General features: G+C 43.8%; 2 protein-coding genes across 3 annotated transcripts in view; one reads left to right on the top strand and one right to left on the bottom strand.

Annotated features, from left to right (window-relative positions):
• Positions 1–24,644, bottom strand: part of TFB1M (transcription factor B1, mitochondrial) — a 191,710-nt gene that overhangs the window by 52,597 nt on the left and 114,469 nt on the right. The window lies entirely within an intron of this gene.
• On the top strand, positions 18,433–20,627 carry CLDN20 (claudin 20). Its single transcript, XM_044289034.1, has 2 exons — positions 18,433–18,551; positions 19,884–20,627. The coding sequence occupies exon 2, from the start codon at positions 19,962–19,964 to the stop codon at positions 20,625–20,627; it is 666 nt and encodes a 221-aa protein (XP_044144969.1). The 5' UTR covers positions 18,433–18,551; positions 19,884–19,961.

Genomic DNA, 24,644 nt, shown 5'->3' on the forward strand with positions numbered 1-24,644 from the left:
TTGTAACCTTGAGATTGTTGATATTTTTCCACAATTTTGGGTTTCAAGTCCTCAGACAGTTCTCTTCTCCTCTTTCTGTTGTCCATGCTAAGTGTGGCACACACAGACACATAATGCAAAGACTAAGTGAACTTCTCTCCTTTTTATCTGCTTTTATGTGGGATTTTTATATTGCCCACACCTGTTACTCACCCCAGGTGAGTTTAAAGGAGCATCACATGCTTGAAACAATCTTATTTATCCACAATTTTGAAAGGGTGCCAATAATTTTGTCCAGCCCATTTTTGGAGTTTGGTGTGACATTATGTCCAATTTGCTTTTTTTCCTCCCTTTTTTGGTTTTGTTCCAAAACACGCAAAGGGAATAAACATGTGTTTTTGTGTTAGCGAAACATGTTACTGCAATACTTTTCTGTGAGAAATACTTCATTTTCTTTAAAAATTTCAGAGGTGCCAACATTTACGGCTATGACTGTAGGTGGGGGTTCCAGTGGTGGACCCCATTGTCTGTGATGAGACAAAACCTTTAATATAGGTGTGTGTTCTGAGGTCTAAATAATTTTCTTTACTATAGTCTGGGGTCTTCATTTAGGGATGTAATCTGATGTCTCCATTAATTGAAGGATTTTGGTCTGGAGTCTGATATTTTTGTGCACTGCTATAAATGCTAGGTTAGACGTGAAGGGTCAGAAATATTCTGGCAGCAAACTATGCAAGGCTGTTATAGCAGATATAGAAGAAAGGGAAAGAATGTCTACAGTCTACAGTCAGAGAAGACATCACTTGTGAGTCACTTGATTTATAGAGCACCTTTCGTCTGTCCTGACATGTTTGTTATAGTAAATTATTGTATTACCTATAACAATTCTGGGGTATATTTACTTAGAAGCTCGTGTTGCGATATTTATTTCATTCCTCTTGTAAAAGTATGAATAATGCATGGCCTAAATGGAGACTCTGTGATTAAACAAACTGTTTTTTAATAATGTAGCTTAAGCAGCAATACAAAGCCATAAATTAAGTTGTCTGAAATAGTTTTGCAATTTAGTAGACTCAAGCCGTCATTCAATAATTAAAATCAGTAGTGCTACAGAAAGTGTAGCCCGGGCTTAATTGACAACTGGGTGTTTTATCCTTGTCAACAGAAATTGTCTCCACATAGTCTAATACTGTCAGAGATGACTGGAGACAAAGCCTTATTTAATTACATTAAGAAGTTACAGCCCCTTTTGTTAGCCATATCTTCCAGACAGAACCATTTCTCCTGTCCATATAATTGCAACTAACCGATTAGCGGGTGCCATAGCAGACACCCAGAGGAAGAGTCTCTGATTATCAATAATATTAATCACCAACTTTTCATCCTTCAGATGCCCTGGTCAATTGCAGTCTGTATGGCTTCACCGTGCCAAAATCAAGGGAGCCGTTCAGTTACTATGATCAGATGGCCAAGAGAGGAGAGAAGGCGCTCATAGGTGAGGGTAAACAGATAGATGTCCCTTCCCCCTAACCAAGATGAGTGAAGTTACTCACCTGGTTTGGTTTGCACTGATTGTGGTGCAACCTTGGTGGAAGGAAGTTTGAAGAGTTGAGGTTGTCTGGGTTGGTGCTGCCGGATGGTGTCCGAAGTAACCCTGGGCGGGGGCCAGACCGCCACTTGGGTGGGTATTGGAATATAAAAAAGATCTCGTCTGCACTGGATACGTGCGGCGAGCCAATGGACTTATGGCGCAAATCACAACCCGAGCTTGGATACGAGAATTTTTTATTTTGAAAAGACGACGCGTTTCGGGGTACTCAGGACCCCTTTATCAAGTCTAAAAAAACATATATGGTTGTTACAGCGGTCTGTAGTGAATTAAAGGTGTAAATAATGTAAAAGTATAAATATACAAAAATTCATATTAATATTAATAATTGAACAGTAGCTGAAACTGTGTGTGTACATACGTGCGTACAAGCACACATACACGCATTTATATCTGTATATATAGAAAATTGTTTAGATGCGTGGATGGATCAATGGATGAAGACGAAAACATAAACATAAACACAAGCATAAACGTAATATGTATCCATAAGTAATAGATTGGTTCAGTGTTTTGGCTGAATGATTATTTACATAAGTGATAAAATAGAGGATAAAAAAGAAATATAGAAAATAGATAAAAAATGGCTAAAGGATATTGGTAAAATGGGTTATAGATCTAAAAAATAAATAAAATAAATAAAATAAAATAAAAAGCTGACACAGACCCTGTTTGGGGTATATATAGCTATATGGGACTGTTTCCTGGTTGTGTACGGGTCTATATGTACGCAAGAACAGATAGGTAAAGGTACATGGTTTAGAGTGCAGATGAAGAGAGAATGATAATATGTTATCTCAATTATTTGAGAGTTTTAACTCAAAGTAAAATGCTATCGTCTGGATAGGGTTGCTAGACTTTGCTGTTCTCTTGTTTGAAACTGGAAGTTGTACTGTACATGAGTGTTTAGTGGTGAGACGGAATGCCTGCAGTACCTGTATCCTTGGCAACGTGAGCCCGCTGGTGCCCTCTCCTGGAGGTCCCTTTCAGAAGGAATGCTAGTCAGCGTTAATGTGGTCAATGAACGAAGGTGGTGGGGATAATATGGAAATAAAATTAGAATGAATATAAGGTTAAAATGTAAATAATGTTTAGTGGCTGCTGGCATAGGAGGAGGATCGGTGTTTACCTGATAGGGATTGCTGGAGAGTGTCCTGCTGTTGCGGCGCTGTTGTGCTTGCTGCACGTGTAGTGTGCAGTGTGAGGGAGCGCGCGCTTTCCGGAGTTATGAGGCGGGGCTGGTGGGTGGGGGCGTGGCAGGGGTGTGTCTGTGAGGGGGGCGGTCATAGGTGCCGGAGGCTGGGGAGCCCGGCTGATGTAGATGATGTGTGTTTCGCTAATGCTGCAGCTAGTGTGCAGGGAGGGCGGTGTCACAGGAGTAGTTGATGCTGCGATTAGAAGAGTGTATTTTTGGCTGGATGTACTGATGTTGGGGCTGTGTGATAGTGGTGACCGGGATTGGGCAGATGCCTGGGGCTGGTGGGATGTGAAGGTGATGGGAGGGGTGTGTGTTGTGAACTGATTTGATTTGATGGGTATTCTTATGAGGAGTCACAGAAGGTGGGGATGGGAAACGATGGGAATGGTAGTATGTCAGTAATTAGAGGTGTAATGTGAAAAAGAAGAAATGATTATACAATAAAAAAAAAATATATATATATAAAAAAAATATATATAATAATAATAATTGGAAAAAAAAAATAAAAAAAAAATATATATATAAATAATATATATGAATAAAGAGAAAAAAGAGAAAAATAAAAATAAATAAATAAATTAAAATTTAATAAATGTAGAAATAAAATAAATATGAATATGAAAAAAATGAAAATAAATATGAAATTGGAGAATGATAGAGAAAATCTTAAATGAGGGTAAGTGGTGAGGGGCGATAGGTTGATTGGTTCAAGTGGGTAGAGCTGTAAGGGTCGTATATGCACGGGATGGTGATATTAGAAGCACTGGTTTTCTATGCTTTCATTGAGTCCGTTGGGTTCAAGCGTGTTGAGCTTGAAGATCCAGAACATCTCGCGTCTTTGGAGGGTTCTGTATCTGTCCGGGCGATTATCCTCAATATGTTCCAATGGAGTGATGGACAATTTTGAGGGATCCTGGTTATGGGTGGCTAGGTAATGTCTAGAGACGCTGTGTTTTAGATATCCTTTGGTGATGTTTGACCGATGTTTATTAGTGCGTTCTCTTAGGGCCTGGATGGTCCGGCCGACATACTGCAGGCCACATTCACATTCCAGGAGGTATATCACGTATGAAGTGGAACAGTTTATGAAACTTTTGATATGGAATTCCTCCCCGGTATGGTTGCTTCTGAAAGTTTGGATTTTGTTTGAAATGTTGCTGCAGCATTTACATAGAGTGTGGCCGCACTTGAAGCTGCCCACGGGATCAGGGCACCAGCTGATTCTGCTGGTGGGGGTTGGTTTCTTCTTTTTTAGTTTACTTGGGGCTAGAATGTTTTTTAGGGATTTCGCTTTTCTGAACGTGATTTTTGGTTTTTGCGGTATTTTTGGTTTGAGGTACGGATCGTTGGTTAGAATGTGCCAGTGTTTTGACAGGATTCCCCTTAGGGTATCGTGGTTGGGGTTGTAAGTAGTGATTAGTGATGTTCTGTAGTGGTTGGGGTCTTCAGTTTCCTTTGGTTTGGTTTTGGTCACTAGGCATTCTTCTTGGCTTAGAGCATTCGCCTTGGAGTAGGCGTTTTCAATTATTTTGCTTCGGTATCCCTTCCTCAGGAATCTACTGCGTAAGGTTTGACTTTGTGTGGTGAAGTCCTCCTTGGTTGAACAGTTTCTTCTTATCCGTTTGAACTGACTGTATGGTATATTATTTTTCCATTTTCTGTAGTGTGCACTTCCGTAATCAAGGTAATTATTTCCGTCTACTTTTTTGAAAAATGTTTTTGTTTGGATGGTTTCATTGTCGAAAAAAAGGAGTAAATCTAAATATTCAATTGAAGTGATAGAGATGTTGGCTGTAAAGGTCAGATTCCAGGTGTTGTTATTGAGGTATGAAATGAATGCTTTGGCCTCTTCGTTACTACCTTTCCAGATGATTATGAGGTCGTCAATGTATCGTTTGTAGAACATGATCATACTGTTCCAATGGTGTTCATTGTATATAAAGAGATCCTCGAAGCGTCCCATGTATAAGTTTGCATAACTCGGCGCGAAACGCGTCCCCATAGCGGTTCAGTTTTGTTGTCTGTATAGGCAGTTCTCAAATGTGAATGTATTATGTGTTAGAATGAACCGGGTGGCCTCTGTAATGAATGTTTTGTGTTCCGGGGAGAGTTGTTCATCGGTTTCCAAATAATGTTTAGATGTATTGATACCTGCCTCGTGTGGAATGTTGGAATATAGGGATGCAACATCTAGTGTCAGCCAGCAATAAGTGGAGTCACATTTGATTTCTTTTAGCAAGGATATAAGTTGGGTGGAATCTCTCAGGTGAGAGCGAAGATTAGTAACATGTTTTTGTAGAAATAGGTCAACGTAATGTGAAAGATTGCTGGGGAGGGAGTTGATGCCTGATATTATTGGTCTCCCCGGGGGATTTTCAGTGTTTTTATGGATTTTTGGTAAGTGATAGAAGATAGCTGTGGTTGGATGATCAATTGTGATGAATTCCCTTTCTTTTTTCGTTAGTATGAGGTCTTTTTCTGCCTGTTTCAGTAGTGTTCCTAGTTCCTTTGTGTCCTCGTTGAGTGGGTTATGAGAGAGGGGTACGTAATATGATGTGTCATTCAAGATTCTTTGTGCTTCCTTGATGTAGTCGGCTTTGTTTTGTAGTACGATCCCACCTCCTTTATCTGCACTCCTTATTGTGATGTCGTCATTGTTACTCAGTTCTTTTAGGGCCTCTTTCTTTTATCGTAAGGTTTGTTTTGATTTTGGCATTTCTGTTGATGTCTCTAACGTCTTTTGAGACAAGGGAGAAGAAAGTGTTTATATGATTGCCTCTGTGGTAAATGGGATTAAAGGAGGACTTTGGTTTAAGTTCAGTGTGTAGGGTGTTGTCTACCTCTGGATCTTGTGTAGTGTCTTTTTTCTGGTTTGTGGTGGGTTGTTTGGCTTGAATGGCGAAGTGTCGTTGTAGAGTGATTTTTCGGATAAATGAGTTTAGATCAATGAATAGTTCAAATTCATTGAACTTCTCTGCTGGGCAGAAGGATAACCCTTTTTGTAGTAAGGTGGTTTGTGCTGTAGTCAGGGTACATTCAGAAAGGTTGAATATTTTCACAATTGTGTGGTTTTGTTCCGCTTTGGACTGTGTTTGTTCTGGGGGGTTTTCTTTAGTTCTTTTGCTTTTGGTGTCTCGTTTAGCTGTTCCTCCTCTCCGTCCTCGTCTGCATTTTTTCTTTTGGTGCCCTTCTGGGGTTGTGTCATTTTCGGTTTGAAGAAGTCGGTTATTGTGGATGTGTTCCCTGATGGACGTTTGAGGACATAAGTAGTTTGTGGGGTCAGGGTCCCCGGAAGAGGTAAAAAAGATACGGATGCGTTGTTGATATGGTAAGGGGAAAGGGGTGGATCCACTGAATAACTGCTATTATGGATGGTGAGTAAAGAGTCCTCATAGATGGAAGAGTCTAACCCGATTAAGGTTGTTATGGGATCCGTGGACCCGAAGGAGGTTGGGGGGAGGTTCAGTGGGGTGAGGTGAGAGGTTGACTCTCTCGTTGCGGTATAGATGGTGGAGTAAAGTATATGGGGGTTCCAGAGTGAGTATTGGAGTAAGTAGCAGAGGAATTGGGTTTTTTGGGGTCGTTATTTTTGAGTGATCCTGTTGGTTGCATGTTCGGTTTGGGGGTGTTTAATTGACGTTCATCCCGATTTCGTTGGCGTATGTGCCTGACCGTAGGTGGCAAATTGGGTGAGGTTGGATGGGGGTTCGGGGGTATTGTTGTGGTTGGTAGTTTGGAGGTGGGTTTGGTGGTCGGATGGTTGGTGTGGCGTATGAATGTAGTGTGTGAGTATGTGGTAGAGTGCTGAGTGAAGGGAGCATTGGAATGTGGGTTGGAAGGGATGTGTGTGTGTCTTGTTCGGGTGGGGTGTTTAGTGGACATATGTGTGGCTGGGTGATCTACTGGAGGTGGATGGATTCTGTCAGTTTTTGTGTTGAGCCAGAAGTGAATGTTATTGCTGGAGAAGTCTGTTCTATCCCTTGTGAGTTTAGCTGACTTTTTCTCAACGAGTTCACGTTCATACTGTATGAGTCTACTTGTGGTTTGTCTATTCAACCTTATATATTCCGTATGAGATTTGTGTGTCTGGAGTTGGTTAGTATGTTCCTGTATTTCATCTTTAAGGTAGTGGCAAAGGGACTCCCTTTTTGCTACCAAACGTGTCATCATACCCTTGGCACACTGTAAAAGATAGTCATTCCAGTCTTTGGTAAAATCTGGGTCGTTCGGAAAAGGGCTTTTGAATCTCAATCGGAGTCCACGTGGTACCAGAGATTCATTAAGATAGGTTTCTAGGAGGATCCAGTCCAGATGATGTTGTGTCTCTGTTTTGAGGCTGGATTCCAGGCGAAAAAATAAATTTGCTAGTTCTTTTGAACTAATCGTCTCCGTGCCGGTGTCTTCTTTGGAGTCTTTTGTGTGGTCCCTGTTTTGGTCCATATGCTGGTGAGTTTTTTCCGTTCAAGTAGGCGGTGTTCACAGTAATCCATTCTTTTGGTCTATCAGTGGTGTATTCTCTGGATCAGGACCTAGAGCCGCCGTATCTCTGAGTGGGTTAAGCACTCCTAACCCGAGTGTCTCGGGACAATACAGTGATCAGATGGCCAAGAGAGGAGAGAAGGCGCTCATAGGTGAGGGTAAACAGATAGATGTCCCTTCCCCCTAACCAAGATGAGTGAAGTTACTCACCTGGTTTGGTTTGCACTGATTGTGGTGCAACCTTGGTGGAGGGAAGTTTGAAGAGTTGAGGTTGTCTGGGTTGGTGCTGCCGGATGGTGTCCGAAGTAACCCTGGGCGGGGGCCAGACCGCCACTTGGGTGGGTATTGGAATATAAAAAAGATCTCGTCTGCACTGGATACGTGCGGCGAGCCAATGGACTTATGGCGCAAATCACAACCCGAGCTTGGATACGAGAATTTTTTATTTTGAAAAGACGACGCGTTTCGGGGTACTCAGGACCCCTTTATCAAGACTAAAAAAACATATATGGTTGTTACAGCGGTCTGTAGTGAATTAAAGGTGTAAATAATGTAAAAGTCAGAAAAAGACCTCATACTAACGAAAAAAGAAAGGGAATTCATCACAATTGATCATCCAACCACAGCTATCTTCTATCACTTACCAAAAATCCATAAAAACACTGAAAATCCCCCGGGGAGACCAATAATATCAGGCATCAACTCCCTCACCAGCAATCTTTCACATTACGTTGACCTATTTCTACAAAAACATGTTACTAATCTTCGCTCTCACCTGAGAGATTCCGCCCAACTTATATCCTTGCTAAAAGAAATCAAATGGGACTCCACTTATTGCTGGCTGACACTAGATGTTGCATCCCTATATTCCAACATTCCACACGAGGCAGGTATCAATACATCTAAACATTATTTGGAAACCGATGAACAACTCTCCCCGGAACACAAAACATTCATTACAGAGGCCACCCGGTTCATTCTAACACATAATACATTCACATTTGAGAACTGCCTATACAGACAACAAAACTGAACCGCTATGGGGACGCGTTTCGCGCCGAGTTATGCAAACTTATACATGGGACGCTTCGAGGATCTCTTTATATACAATGAACACCATTGGAACAGTATGATCATGTTCTACAAACGATACATTGACGACCTCATAATCATCTGGAAAGGTAGTAACGAAGAGGCCAAAGCATTCATTTCATACCTCAATAACAACACCTGGAATCTGACCTTCACAGCCAACATCTCTATCACTTCAATTGAATATTTAGATTTACTCCTTTTTTTCGACAATGAAACCATCCAAACAAAAACATTTTTCAAAAAAAGTAGACGGAAATAATTACCTTGATTACGGAAGTGCACACTACAGAAAATGGAAAAATAATATACCATACAGTCAGTTCAAACGGATAAGAAGAAACTGTTCAACCAAGGAGGACTTCACCACACAAAGTCAAACCTTACGCAGTAGATTCCTGAGGAAGGGATACCGAAGCAAAATAATTGAAAACGCCTACTCCAAGGCGAATGCTCTAAGCCAAGAAGAATGCCTAGTGACCAAAACCAAACCAAAGGAAACTGAAGACCCCAACCACTACAGAACATCACTAATCACTACTTACAACCCCAACCACGATACCCTAAGGGGAATCCTGTCAAAACACTGGCACATTCTAACCAACGATCCGTACCTCAAACCAAAAATACCGCAAAAACCAAAAATCACGTTCAGAAAAGCGAAATCCCTAAAAAACATTCTAGCCCCAAGTAAACTAAAAAAGAAGAAACCAACCCCCACCAGCAGAATCAGCTGGTGCCCTGATCCCGTGGGCAGCTTCAAGTGCGGCCACACTCTATGTAAATGCTGCAGCAACATTTCAAACAAAATCCAAACTTTCAGAAGCAACCATACCGGGGAGGAATTCCATATCAAAAGTTTCATAAACTGTTCCACTTCATACGTGATATACCTCCTGGAATGTGAATGTGGCCTGCAGTATGTCGGCCGGACCATCCAGGCCCTAAGAGAACGCACTAATAAACATCGGTCAAACATCACCAAAGGATATCTAAAACACAGCGTCTCTAGACATTACCTAGCCACCCATAACCAGGATCCCTCAAAATTGTCCATCACTCCATTGGAACATATTGAGGATAATCGCCCGGACAGATACAGAACCCTCCAAAGACGCGAGATGTTCTGGATCTTCAAGCTCAACACGCTTGAACCCAACGGACTCAATGAAAGCATAGAAAACCAGTGCTTCTAATATCACCATCCCGTGCATATACGACCCTTACAGCTCTACCCACTTGAACCAATCAACCTATCACCCCTCACCACTTACCCTCATTTAAGATTTTCTCTATCATTCTCCAATTTCATATTTATTTTCATTTTTTTCATATTCATATTTATTTTATTTCTACATTTATTAAATTTTAATTTATTTATTTTTATTTTTCTCTTTTTTCTCTTTATTCATATATATTATTTATATATATATATTTTTTTATTTTTTATTTTTCCAATTATTATTATTATATATATTTTTTTTATATATATTTTTTTTTTTTATTGTATAATCATTTCTTCTTTTTCACATTACACCTCTAATTACTGACATACTACCATTCCCATCGTTTCCCATCCCCACCTTCTGTGACTCCTCATAAGAATACCCATCAAATCAAATCAGTTCACAACACACACCCCTCCCATCACCTTCACATCCCACCAGCCCCAGGCATCTGCCCAATCCCGGTCACCACTATCACACAGCCCCAACATCAGTACATCCAGCCAAAAATACACTCTTCCAATCGCAGCATCAACTACTCCTGTGACACCGCCCTCCCTGCACACTAGCCGCAGCATTAGCGAAACACACATCATCTACATCAGCCGGGCTCCCCAGCCTCCGGCACCTATGACCGCCCCCCTCACAGACACACCCCTGCCACGCCCCCACCCACCAGCCCCGCCTCATAACTCCGGAAAGCGCGCGCTCCCTCACACTGCACACTACACGTGCAGCAAGCACAACAGCGCCGCAACAGCAGGACACTCTCCAGCAATCCCTATCAGGTAAACACCGATCCTCCTCCTATGCCAGCAGCCACTAAACATTATTTACATTTTAACCTTATATTCATTCTAATTTTATTTCCATATTATCCCCACCACCTTCGTTCATTGACCACATTAACGCTGACTAGCATTCCTTCGGAAAGGGACCTCCAGGAGAGGGCACCAGCGGGCTCACGTTGCCAAGGATACAGGTACTGCAGGCATTCCGTCTCACCACTAAACACTCATGTACAGTACAACTTCCAGTTTCAAACAAGAGAACAGCAAAGTCTAGCAACCCTATCCAGACGATAGCATTTTACTTTGAGTTAAAACTCTCAAATAATTGAGATAACATATTATCATTCTCTCTTCATCTGCACTCTAAACCATGTACCTTTACCTATCTGTTCTTGCGTACATATAGACCCGTACACAACCAGGAAACAGTCCCATATAGCTATATATACCCCAAACAGGGTCTGTGTCAGCTTTTTATTTTATTTTATTTATTTTATTATTTATTTTTTAGATCTATAACCCATTTTACCAATATCCTTTAGCCATTTTTTATCTATTTTCTATATTTCTTTTTTATCCTCTATTTTATCACTTATGTAAATAATCATTCAGCCAAAACACTGAACCAATCTATTACTTATGGATACATATTACGTTTATGCTTGTGTTTATGTTTATGTTTTCGTCTTCATCCATTGATCCATCCACGCATCTAAACAATTTTCTATATATACAGATATAAATGCGTGTATGTGTGCTTGTACGCACGTATGTACACACACAGTTTCAGCTACTGTTCAATTATTAATATTAATATGAATTTTTGTATATTTATACTTTTACATTATTTACACCTTTAATTCACTACAGACCGCTGTAACAACCATATATGTTTTTTTAGACTTGATAAAGGGGTCCTGAGTACCCCGAAACGCGTCTTTTCAAAATAAAAAATTCTCGTATCCAAGCTCGGGTTGTGATTTGCGCCATAAGTCCATTGGCTCGCCGCACGTATCCAGTGCAGACGAGATCTTTTTTATGTTCAGTTACTATGGCAGCTTTGGGATTTCTGAAGGCTCCGAGGCCTGCCACAGCAAAGCTCCTATGGAGCCCTGTCTGTATAGGTGTGTAGTGGATCTCCCATAAACAATGTTAAATCACTGTAGACTATGAGAGAAGCAATCAGAAGATGAGGGGGTGGGCTGCTTTAAGCCTTTACATTTCAGGCTCTGTAGAAGATAGAGATGTGGTCTGGTCTTGTTTGAAATCTGTAAATGTAAGTTTTGAAACAAGACAGAAGGTGAAAGTGAAAGTAGGTTTCATCTGCTTTCACTCCTGACTCAATTTCTAAAAGCCATATGATCTGATGTAGAGGCACCCCCTTAGCCTGGCTGTGATCTCAGCCAGCCAGGAGGATGGGGGGTATTGGGGAAGCCTGCAATATAGGAGATTCATTATGTTCGGGATTATCGTATTGTAAGCTTTGGGGTCTTTAAGCTCCGCGAGACAAGTGCGAAAAACCGTGTCAGTAAAGCAAAGGGTCTTTATTGGTGACCAAACAAAACAAAAGAAAGCTTTTCTTCAGCATCCAAACCGTCACAACAAAAGTCCTGCTTGTTTCCAGCATAAATTAGGAAAACAGTCTTTCTTCAGAAAAACAACCAAAAGAAAGGCACATACGTTTTTAGTAGAGGTCCTTCAGACCTTCCCTGCAGACACAGCTTCCCTTCCAAACTACTCAAAAGTCCTCTCTGAGCAGCTAGCAGACGTCCATCTTATCCTCACAGGTGCACTCTCCCAACCCACACCCTCCAGCATCACTTCCTGCTTTAATGGGTGGTTGTCTGTGAGATCTTAACCCCTTGTGCGCTGGCTTCCAGGGTTTAGGAGTGGAGGCTTCATCCCACCCAAATAACACTTTGGAGCCTCCAAAATTCCAGGCCCCAAACTCCTTTACTAAGATAGAGAAGACTGCGAGCCAGTCCTCTCTGAATTAGCGCCTGCCTGGAACTTTTCACCCACTTTTGGGTGACCCCCTGAACCTTCTACCTCTATTTAAATGGACCATAGTCCAAACAGTGGTGCCGTATAGCACCCGTCCAGGACCCACCCCCGGTGTCCTGTACATATCCCCCCCCTCTGCCTCAACGCGGAGGTGTTGGAGGCAACAGTAGACACCATACAATGGACTCGGGAGAGGGCATCGGCATTCTGATGCTGTCTCCCGGGTCTGTGCTCTACCATGAAATTGAACTCCTGGAGAGAAAGGAACCACCTTGTTACCCTGGCATTGGTGTGTTTATTCTGTCTCATCCAGGTAAGCGGAGCATGGTCTGACACCAAGCGGAACTTTCTGCCCAGGAGGAAATATCGCAGGGAGTCTAGAGCCCATTTGATGGCCAGACACTCCCGCTCTACCACCGCATAGTTTCTTTCAGCTGCCGTCAGCTTCATACTAAGAAAGACCACAGGGTGCTCCTCCCCATTGATTTCCTGAGACAGGACCGCTCCTAACCCTTCGCTTGAAGCATCTGTCTGTACTACAAAATCTTTTGAAAAATCTGGAGCTACAAGCACCGGATCTTGGCACAAAGCTGTCTTAAGCATTTGAAAAGCCGTCTCGGCCTCGGCGTTCCACTTTATCATCACTGACTTTCTGACTCTGGTCAGGTCGGTCAGTGGTGCAGCAACAGTGGCAAAGTTGGGGACAAACCTCCTATAATAGCCAACTATGCCCAAAAACGCTCTGACCTGCTTCTTGGTTAGGGGACGGGGCCAGTCCTGTATGGCCTCCACCTTACTCATTTGGGGCTTCACCAGCCCTCTACCCACAATATACCCTAGGTATTTTACTTCCTCCATCCCAATGGCACACTTCTCGGGGTTGATGGTGAACCCTGCTCTTCTTAAGGAGTCTACGACTGCCTGAACCCGGGGAAGGTGGGACTCCCAATCAGTGCTGAAGATGACTATGTCATCTAGGTAGACAGAAGCGTACCGTTGGTGTGGACGCAGAGTTTTGTCCATGGCCCTTTGGAACGTGGCCGGGGCTGAGTGTAGACCAAATGGCATCCTCTTATATTGGAAGTGGCCTTCTGGGGTAGAGAAGGCTGTCTTCTCCCTGGCTTCCTTAGTCAGGGGAATCTGCCAGTACCCTTTTGTGAGGTCTAGCGTGGTAATGTACCTGGCAGGCCCCAACCTTTCAATTAGCTCATCTACTCGTGGCATGGGATATGCGTCGAACTTGGAGACTTCATTAAGCTTGCTGAAGTCGTTGCAGAAGCGGAGGGCGCCGTTGGGCTTGGGTACCAACACAATTGGACTTGACCATTCGCTCTGCGACTCCTCAATGACTCCAAGCTCGAACATTCTTCTAACCTCTTCGGACACTGCCACCCTATGAGCTTCTGGGATACGGTAAGGCTTTAACCTGACTTTTACCTTGGGCTCGGTCACAATGTCATGCTCGATGACGTTGGTGCGACCGGGCAACTCTGAAAACATATCTCTATTTTTTTGGAGAAAATCTTTTGTTTGCTGGGTTTGAGGTCTAGTCAGGGTAGAAGCAACCTGCACCAAGTCGATCCCTGCATGGTCCCCTGACTGTACCCCTACTATCGCTGACACTTGTTCTCTGTCTCTCCAGGGTTTCAACAAATTGATGTGATAGATCTGGTATGGTTTTCTTTTCCCTGGCTGGTGTACCTTGTAGTCCACCTCACCGAATTTCTCTACTACCTCAAATGGGCCCTGCCATTTGGCCAAGAATTTGCTCTCTACCGTGGGTATTATAACAGCCACCCGGTCTCCTACTTGCAACTGTCTAATTTTAGCCGACCTGTTATACACTCTTCTTTGGGCATCCTGGGCCTTCTGCATGTGCTCCTTCACCAGTGGCATCACCTTAGCCACCCTTTCTCGCATTTGAGAGATATGTTCTACCACCGTTTTGTGTGGTGAGGACTCACTTTCCCATGTCTCTTTTACCAGATCGAGTAACCCCCGGGGCCTTCGTCCATACACTAATTCAAATGGCGAAAAACCTGTGGATGCTTGTGGGACCTCCCGGATAGCAAATAACAGGGCAGGGAGTAACATATCCCAATCCTTCCCATCTTTCTGGACTACTCTTCTCAACATGGACTTTAGGGTTTTATTAAATCTTTCGACTAGGCCATCGGTCTGTGGGTGGTAGACCGACGTCCGCAACTGCTTAATTTGGAACAATTTGCATAAGCCCGCCATTACCTTTGACATAAAAGGGGTACCCTGGTCTGTCAGGATCTCTTTGGGGAACCCAGTTCGTGAGAACATTTGAAACAACTCCCTGGCGATGGCCTTAGAGGAGGCTTTCCTCAAAGGGACAGCTTCTGGATACCTAGTTGCGTAGTCTAGGATGACCAATATTTATTGGTGGCCCCGTGCCGACTTTACCAGGGGTCCCACCAGATCCATAGCGATCCGTTCAAACGGGACTTCGATAATCGGCAAGGGCACCAGAGGGTTTCTATAGTGTGGCGCTGGGGGCGGTTAACTGGCAAATGGGACAAGACGCACAGTATCTTTTAACCTCGGCCTTCAACCCTGGCCAGTAAAACCGGTCGTTTATCCTGGCCTCTGTTTTCTCCACCCCCAGGTGTCCTCCCAGTGCATCGTTGTGGGCTAGATCGAGGAGCATCCGCCTATACGGTTGGGGAACCAGCAACTGCTCTATAGTTTCCCCTCGGCTCTCAGCCACTCGATACAGTAAGTCCCCCTTCAACGCAAAGTGAGGGAACCTCTGATCTGCATCTGGCATTTGTGGGACCCCATCAACAACCGAAACCTGCTCTCGAGCATTGACCAAGGCAGGGTCCCGTAATTGGGCGGTACCAAATGCACCTCTGGACACGTCTAGATCTGGATGTACTGGCCTTGAGGATGTTTCCCCTTCATCCTCCTCAACTGGGGAGAGCTCCTCGTCATCCTCCCCCAGCATGACTTGTAATGGGAAGACCTCCCCCCTCTCAGAGATCGACCCGGGTTTAAGACCTGGGTCAGGGGCATTATCCTCCACATCAGCATTCCCTGCGACTTCATTATCAATGGTAGGTATTTCTATATCAGAGGGGTGTATTTCAGCTCCGGACCCCTCGGACCCTGTCCCTTCCAGGCCCAGTGCCCCCAGTTCCCCCGGTGGTGCCATTTGCACCTCGTTCCATAGTTCCAGAAATAGTGGACAGTCCCGCCCCACTATGATGTCATGAATTAAACTGTTTACCACCCCGACCTCCTGTGTAACTGAGGCACGGCCATAAGAGACAGTCACCGGAACCAAGGGGTACTCCTTGGTATCCCCATGAATGCATACCACCCGAAGAGTTTTAGTCACTGGTCTAAGCCTCCCAAGTACCCTGGCATGTACTAATGTTACCATGCTACCGGAGTCCAGGAGGGCCCTGGCAGGAAGGTGGTTCACCCACACTTCACACTCAAACCGTCCTGCAGCCAGGTCAAGATGAGTGGTACACACACTTCGCACATAGAAGGAGCTTCTCCGACCGGTTCCGCACTCCATAGGCTCCTCCTGCAGTGGGCATTGTGCCCGGGTATGCCCCCAGGACCGACATCGCCAACATTGTATGTCTCCCATCTTTGGTACAGGAACCGACCTCCGTGGTTCTAGGGCAGATGGTGTAAACCTGCGGACGCCAACATCTGGCAAGGCTTCTCTCCTCAGGTTGGTGGCTGGTCTGGGTGTCCTTGGCGTGGGTTCTCGACGCTTGGCAGGCCCAAGCAGGTCCTCCACCACGGTATACCGTTCAACCAGCTCGATCAGCTGGTCAGCATTAGTAGGGTTTCCATGGCTTACCCAGCGCTGTAGGTCATCTTGTAGGGACCGTAGGTACCGGTCCATCACCACTCGTTCCACCATTTGTGGACCTGACAACTTTTCTGGCTGCAGCCATTTTTTAACTAACTGAATTAGTTCATGCATCTGGGACCTGGGTGGTTGGTCTGATTTGTACCGCCAGCGATGCACCCTCTGGGCCCGGACAGCTGTGGTCACTCCCAGGCGGGCCAGGATTTCAGCTTTTAAACGTTCATAGTCTTTGATGTGCTCAGCTGGGAGGTCAAAATAGGCCTTTTGCGGGTCACCAGTGAGAAAAGGCGATATAATGCCGGCCCATTGGTCCCGGGGCCACGCTTCTCTCTCTGCTATCCTTTCAAAGGTGGTAAGAAAGGCTTCCACGTCATCGCTGGGTGTTAGTTTCTGCAAAAAATGGCTGGCTCTAACAGACACTGGGTTGCTAACGGCAACGACCGCTTGCGCTTGTCCCTGAGCCAGCTGCTGTACGGCCTCCTGCAAGGCAGCCACCTGTGCTTGAGTGGACTCCTGCTGGGCCGTAAGCTGGGCGGATAGCAGCCGTGTATTTTCCTGCTGCGCAGCTATAGCCTGTGCCAGGGCCTGCTGCTGCTGAGCCATTGCTTCCTCATGGCGACGGTTTGACTCTGCTGACGCTTGCTGCTGGGCCACAGTGGCTTGCTGCTGGGTCACAGTGGCTTGTGCCAAAGCCTTAACGACCTCCTCCATGCCTTTGTCTGCTGTTTGTAACGCCTGGGCTGACTTTACCCACGACATGCCATAAGTATACTGTCTCTTTAAATGTCAGTTTTAAACGTTTTTTTTGCGCCTGCAAATGCACTTTGCCCGCATCCTCCACCAGTTGTAAGCTTTGGGGTCTTTAAGCTCCGCGAGACAAGTGCGAAAAACCGTGTCAGTAAAGCAAAGGGTCTTTATTGGTGACCAAACAAAACAAAAGAAAGCTTTTCTTCAGCATCCAAACCGTCACAACAAAAGTCCTGCTTGTTTCCAGCATAAATTAGGAAAACAGTCTTTCTTCAGAAAAACAACCAAAAGAAAGGCACATACGTTTTTAGTAGAGGTCCTTCAGACCTTCCCTGCAGACACAGCTTCCCTTCCAAACTACTCAAAAGTCCTCTCTGAGCAGCTAGCAGACTTCCATCTTATCCTCACAGGTGCACTCTCCCAACCCACACCCTCCAGCATCACTTCCTGCTTTAATGGGTGGTTGTCTGTGAGATCTTAACCCCTTGTGCGCTGGCTTCCAGGGTTTAGGAGTGGAGGCTTCATCCCACCCAAATAACACTTTGGAGCCTCCAAAATTCCAGGCCCCAAACTCCTTTACTAAGATAGAGAAGACTGCGAGCCAGTCCTCTCTGAATTAGCGCCTGCCTGGAACTTTTCACCCACTTTTGGGTGACCCCCTGAACCTTCTACCTCTATTTAAATGGACCATAGTCCAAACAGTGGTGCCGTATAGCACCCGTCCAGGACCCACCCCCGGTGTCCTGTACAGTATGTACAGTATCAATGGCCTAAATAGTCTGACAGTTCCAGTGACTTCTTCTCTGGCTTGTGCTTCAGTCATGGAGGTAAGGTGCTGATTGCATTTGCATGACTGTAGCAATAAAGTGTGGTTAAACTGCCTCTGGAGAGGTGTTAGAGTCACAGTGTAAGTGGCAGACAATAGATGTTGGGTCCCTACCCCTCTATTCAAGCTTAGTTTCTCCAACTTAATATAAATAGCTTCTTCCACAAGTAAATACAAAAATACAAGTCCAGTTGCTTTGGCTTATTACTACTGATGCACCATAACCTGGATGAATAACAGCCTCCACAAACAAACCCACAATAAACAATAGCATCAATGTCTTGCTTGACAATGTGAGGCATATTTTATCTGTGCATCTCGCATTTTAATTCATACAGCTGAAGTTTATGCTCTAAAAAGTTTAGATGTGTTTTGAGACACAATACAAAAGTCACTTGTTTGCTCACTTAAAGGTTGGTATTGTCTCAGCATCCGCAGTGCCACAATTTCCCTTCCTTGTCATGTTTTTCCAAGTTTTGCTGGCTCGCGAATATTCCTCCAGTAAAACCCCATGGTGAACAAACTGTTTCTTCATAGAGGATGCCGACAGCAAACACACAACATCAGAGGCTTTTTTTTTTTTTTTTTTTACATTTCATGAAAAACAGTAAAGAAAACGCTACCTGCCCAGTTTCTCCTAATTTCCTATCCTTGGTACAAAGAAGAAATATGATTTTCTCTTCCAGAATATGTTTGCCTCTAGCAGCCAGGAAGACATAGAACATCTCTACTTATTTACCAGTAAGTGCTTTTCAATTACAGGTGAATACTGAGATATACAGTACTTTAAACTGGAATCTTCTGCGAATGATGCAATACTCTGCTGCTCGGCATGACTTAAACGCATTGATGAGTCACTAATACAATAGTTACAGAACTCCCACTCTTTGCTAAAATGCATTATTACTTTACTATTTTTACATGAAGGCTTCAAACTAATATGCTGCAATTGGCAAGACAAAGCTTTCTTCTGTAGCAAGTATTAATAATGTTAACATTGTATTCTAATTTGCCTATTGGATTAACCTTTAACAATTACAATTGAAATTCTTCCTTTACCAGGGTGTCTGTCCTTCCATTCACTGATAATGTTACACTGCAGGTATTATACAATATCATTAAGTTTTTATCTCTAAATTACAGACATATATTTCTTAAAGGGGATTCTCAGGGAATGATTTGAAGTGCAACCTGTCCTAGAATGTGAGCAGGACTGGTTGCCTCCACTTGCAGAGCTGCCTAGGGGGGCATGAGGCAGGGCCTCACTACGCACTATGCTCTGGCGCTTGCATATGCTAGACGTTGCTGAGTGCTCCTGTCTGGCTGCTCAGCCATGATGTTATATCATAGACAGGATGACATCACTAACATCTATTGTAGAGCAGTGTAGTGAGGCCCCACCTCTCACCCCCTAGGCAGCTCTGCAATTGGTGGCAACAAGTCCTGCTAAAATTCTAGGACAGGTGGCTTGTGGCCATTTCAATTCATTCCCGGAGAACCACTTTAATTATGAGGATGCTAGTTACGAGTGCATGAGCTTTTCATACAAATATATATGTAACAGTCATACTTATGTTATCAGAATTTCAGTTTTTTTTGTATATTTCTTTACACTGATCTACTATTATTATTTGCCATTCGCCTCCATGATAACTTTTTAATTGATACACCTCCTTTTTTCGGTGATGTACAGAACACAACATCTATCTGTAAAGGAAACAAAAGCACTTGACTGTATAAATGAAAACATTTCTGAACACAAGATCATTTTCTATTGTTAAGTGAAGTCATCAACATCTAAATGTTCATTTTTCAGAGATACACAGGTGCCATTACTGAATGATATCATATGACTAGAAGCCTTTCAAAAAAAAATCTACCTTTACCCAAGTAACAAATGCTGGCGAGCCCATGTATCTTTGTCAGCTCAGGCTTTTACTCTTCTGAAGGGCTAGATCTGCTAATTAAAAGAGCTCTGCATTGAAGCAGTAAGGTAATACTTATTTTGTTGCCTGCTTGCTTGCCTGTGCTCCTCATCCCCCTCACAACCATGTCCTTTTTATTTCTCTGCAGAATTCTCCCCAGTGCTGTCTCAGTGTGGACAGAAAAGACCAGCCACCAGTAAGGAAAGGGTGAACTAGATGACGGACCATGGTATCAGTGGGGCTACAAATAACTGCATTTCTCATAGCATTGATGGCAGTGTGTGGGGCCATTTCCGCAACTTTACTACCCAACTGGAAGGTCAATAAAGAGACTGGGGGAAACATTGTGACTGCTGTCATTCAAATGCAAGGTCTGTGGATGGACTGCACATGGTATAGTACTGGTATGTTTAGTTGTACTGTGAAATATTCCATTCTTTCACTCCCTTTGTATATTCAGATGGCAAGGACCACAATGGTACTGTCCTGTATATTGTCATTTTTCGGGATATGTGTCTCCATAGCAGGAATGAAATGTACAAAGCTAGGAGGTGACCGACAAGATAAAAGCAATATAGCTTTTGCTGCAGGAACATGCTTTTTGCTAGCTGGTGTTTTTGCCATGGTTTCAGTGAGCTGGTACATGAAAGAGATTATTTCCAGTTTCTTGGATCCCTCCATCCCAGAAGGTAGCAAACACGAGCCGGGTGGAGCAGTGTATATAGGCTTTCTCTCTGCAGGGATGCATTTTCTAGCAGGTGCGGTATTCTGTGCATCCTGCACTAAGAAGCCGCAGGAAGAACGGGTGTCTCCTCCGACAAAAAGAGCAGAGGCAGCGGCTCAGCCATCAGAAAACAGCGGTGCGGGTTACAACCTCCAGGACTACGTGTAAATGCACGTCATATTTACTATTTCATCTTATTATTATAATAGTGTTAATTATATATTTTACTGAATCATGCTTTACTAAAAATAATAGTACTGCAATGAATAGAAATGCACTAATCGTTTATAGACCACTGCAAACTCCCAATAAAATGTTGTAGAAGAATTGCAGTTTCTGTTTGTGTTCAAGCTTATGGTTTCCACAGACACTTCTTAGGCTTCTTTTACACGTCTGTGATGACAACCATGACAAGATGGACATTAGATTATCCAAGGAGATGTCCTTGAAGAATCTGTGTTAGGTCCATGTGTCCGTCTTTTGTCCTCCTTGTCATCTGTATTCCCAAAACACTGCTAGGCGGAAAAATCGGTTGGTTTTTTAGAGCATCTCCTAGCAATGAGCTGTGAAAACCACAGCTAGCATCCATGATGTGCCTGGGGTTTTCACAGACCCATGGACTATAATGTTTCATATACCAAAATAGGACATGCTTCTGTAGTGTCATCATTTACCCATGGTCTGTGGAAAAATACTTATTTGTGAATACACACATTAAAGTCAATGGGGTAGGTGCTGTTTATGGAGATCACTGATGTGAATGTTACACAAAAGCTACTTTGTACAGCTGTATGTGTACCTGGCAACATAGCTATGGGCCACTAGAACCTATAAACCTCCTCTTGTATATCCAACATGATACATGTCATTCAAAAGGACCAAGTGTCTTGGGGTTTGGTGGTAAGGACAACTTGGTGGTGCATGTTTGCAAATTGGTTATAAGCCACATGTGAATGCACTGGATGAAGTGGTGGCTTGTACTAATTATGAGCTCTGCTTGGGTCCACCATTACACAAGACCAGCACACTGATTGACCAAATCAAATAGTGTCTGCTGTGTGTCCCAGAAGCCTATGCATGGCTATGAGGCCCACATTGAGCATCTCATAGGCTAGCACAGACAGATAGACTTTCAGTCCACACAGCAGATACTGTACTATCGGGGTAGTGAGAGTGCAGGTTACAAGATGTAACAGCTAAGCTGAAAGGACCTCACAATTCTGCAATAAAGCAGACCATAAGATGACTGTCTGCACATGGAACATTTACAGAGTGCTTCTTTAAAGAGGACCTTTCACTAGAATAAAAAATCTAAACTAAGCATACAGACATGGAGAGCGGCGCCCAGGGATCTCCCTGCACTTACTATTATCCCTGTGCGCCGCTCCGTTCTCCCGGTATAGACTCCGGTATTCATATTTTCGGCTCAACTGGGTGGAGCCTGCCGGCGTCTCCTTCTCCCAGGCCAATCGCAGCGCTCAGCTCTCTCAGGCTATGAGCTGAGCCTAAACCGGGAGAACGGAGCGGCACCCAGGCATAATAGTAAGTGCAGGGAGATCCCTGGGTGCCGCTCTCCATGTCTGTATGCTTAGTTTAGATTTGTTTATTGTAGTGAAAGGTCCTCTTTAATGTTACAAAGAGGAGACTGACGTTCCACAGTAGATTCCAGGATACTTTTCTATAGATGTCTATCGGAGTTCTTGAATGTTACATCACCACCGTTTAAAAATTTAGGAGGAGGAGGCAATCTCAAATATGTGGTCCTAAGGGTACTTTTACACTAGCGTTAGAAGAATCCGGCAGCAGTTCCGTTGCCACAACTGCCTGCCGGATCCGGAAATCCGTATGCAAATAGATATCATTTGTTACCGGATCCATCTGACAAATGCATTGCAATACCGGATCAGTCATTCTGGTGTCATCCGGAAAAACGGATCCGATATTTATCTTTTTCCCCTAGGACGGAACTCAATACAGGAAAACTTTAACGCTGGTGTGAAAGTATCCTAATTCCCATTTGTGTGGACATCAGGAGAAAAGCCATAGCATTAAAATGACCAAAGCTTAAGGCCTCATGCACACGGCCGTTGTTTTGGTCCGCATCCAAGCTGCAGTTTTGGCGGCTCGGATGTGGACCCATTCACTTCAATGGGGCCGCAAAAGATGCGGACAGCACTTTGCGGACAAGAATAGGCAGTTATATTAAAGGCTGTCCGTGCCGTTCCACAAATTGCGGAACGCACACGGACGCCATCCGTGTTTTGCGAATCCGCGATTTGTGGACCGCAAAGCACAAAACGGTTGCGTGCATGTAGCCTTACTCTGTGTCGCTTTCATTTACTAAATACTATTAAATAAATGGGGGGTTTTGGGGTATACTTTGAAAGAGGAGGTACATGTATGTGTGTTATTTTAATTACCATAGCAGGGTTTCTACCTAGTGGATAATGGATGGTACTGTGCCGTGCGGCCAATCTGCAGTGGTTTAGCGCAAATTGCCACGAACAGCTGCCAGTACAGGTGATGCACATAAAAATCACATGCTTCACATGAACATTATCGCCGTCCTGAACAGTCAAAAAGACTGAACTGAAGACATCATGATGAATCCTGAATGGATTTCTCTCTATTCAGAATGCATGGGGATAAAACTGATCAGTGTTTTTCTGGTATTGAGCCCCTAGGATGGAACTCTATGCCTGAAAAGAAAAACGCTAGTGTGAAAGTTCCCTATGAGTAATAAGACATAAAAAAGTATACCCCTTATTTTTCAATAAGATGCACCAAGTTTTTAGAGGAGGAAAATAAGAAATAATATTTTTCATCAGACCTCAGCTCAGAGCCACAATCAGACCCCCAATGTTAATCTGACCTCAGCTCAGACCCCCAATGTTCATAAAACCCCTAATCAGACCCCATATCACAGCGTCAATGAGAATATGACCCCAAGCAGACCTCAGAACAGACCCCAAATGTGAATGACCCCCAAGCAGCAAGCAGACCTCAGATCAAAGCCCTAATGTAAATGACCCCCCCACCCGTGCCGACCTCAGTTCAGAGCTTGAGGTGAATGACCCCCAAGCAGACCTCAGATCAGATGCCCAGGCTCAGACCAAACATAAAAAAAACAATTAACAATTACCTCTCCTGCTCCAGACACCGCAGCTGCTCCTCACATCCACACTTTTCTAGTTCAGCCTGACGTGCTGTGACATGACGCATACAGCATGAGGTTACATTGCACCGATGTCCTCACTCTGTGTACAGTCACAGCACAGCAAGCAGCCGAGGACTAGGATGCGGTGAGTAAAGAGCCTGAGGAGTGCTGTATCCACCGCTTCCCAGTACTCCTGTATTAATAACCGCTTCCATAATGGAAGCGCTCATTGGTATTTGCCCCATAAGACGCACTGAAACAAAAAAGTGCGTCTTATAAGGCAAAAAAATTAAATACATTTTGTATTGTTATAATCGCAATCAACCCACTGAATAAAGACAGCATGTTATTTACCTACATGGTGAACCTTATAAAAAAATAAATACTGACAGAACTGGTGTTATTTGAACACCTCACCTAATAATTAAATAAAAAGTGATTTGTCTGACCAATTAAAGGCTTAATTTGAGCTCAATGTTACTCTGGATGTCCCCATTGCATAGGAGGCCCATAAGGTTTATATTAGGGGATTGTTCATCTCTCTCGGGACTAAAATCAAGAGAGATAGCGATAAGGAGATTCATTCTCTGCTTTCACAGAAATCAGCTCAGGGACCTACAATGGTTTGAAAAACGAATACTTACCCATAAAACTTCCAAGCACAGGATTTCTAGGCTTTATTCACAGCTTCCGATACACAATACTTTTTCTACACCCCGTTCTTTACTACTCTTTGGGAAGAGGAACTGGGAATTACCATACCAATGGAGCAAAGGGCATTTGTTCTTAGAAACGTACATGGTTTCTCTAGATGTATAAAACTTCAGGAAGCCATTATAGGCATTAATACAGATGGTATAGAACGCCTGAGCTATTGTATCAGCGTGGTTTTCCGACAGCCAGCTATGCTGGAGATGCAGATTGGAGATGGAGTGTTTGTCCCATATATGGTGGTACTGCAAGCTCATTACATCAATTTGGAAAGATGTGGAGTCACACCTACCCATGGTATATCAGTGGAATTGATA

This window comes from Bufo gargarizans, chromosome 4 (genome assembly GCF_014858855.1).
Source record: "Bufo gargarizans isolate SCDJY-AF-19 chromosome 4, ASM1485885v1, whole genome shotgun sequence".
Classification (NCBI taxonomy): Eukaryota; Metazoa; Chordata; class Amphibia; order Anura; family Bufonidae; genus Bufo; species Bufo gargarizans.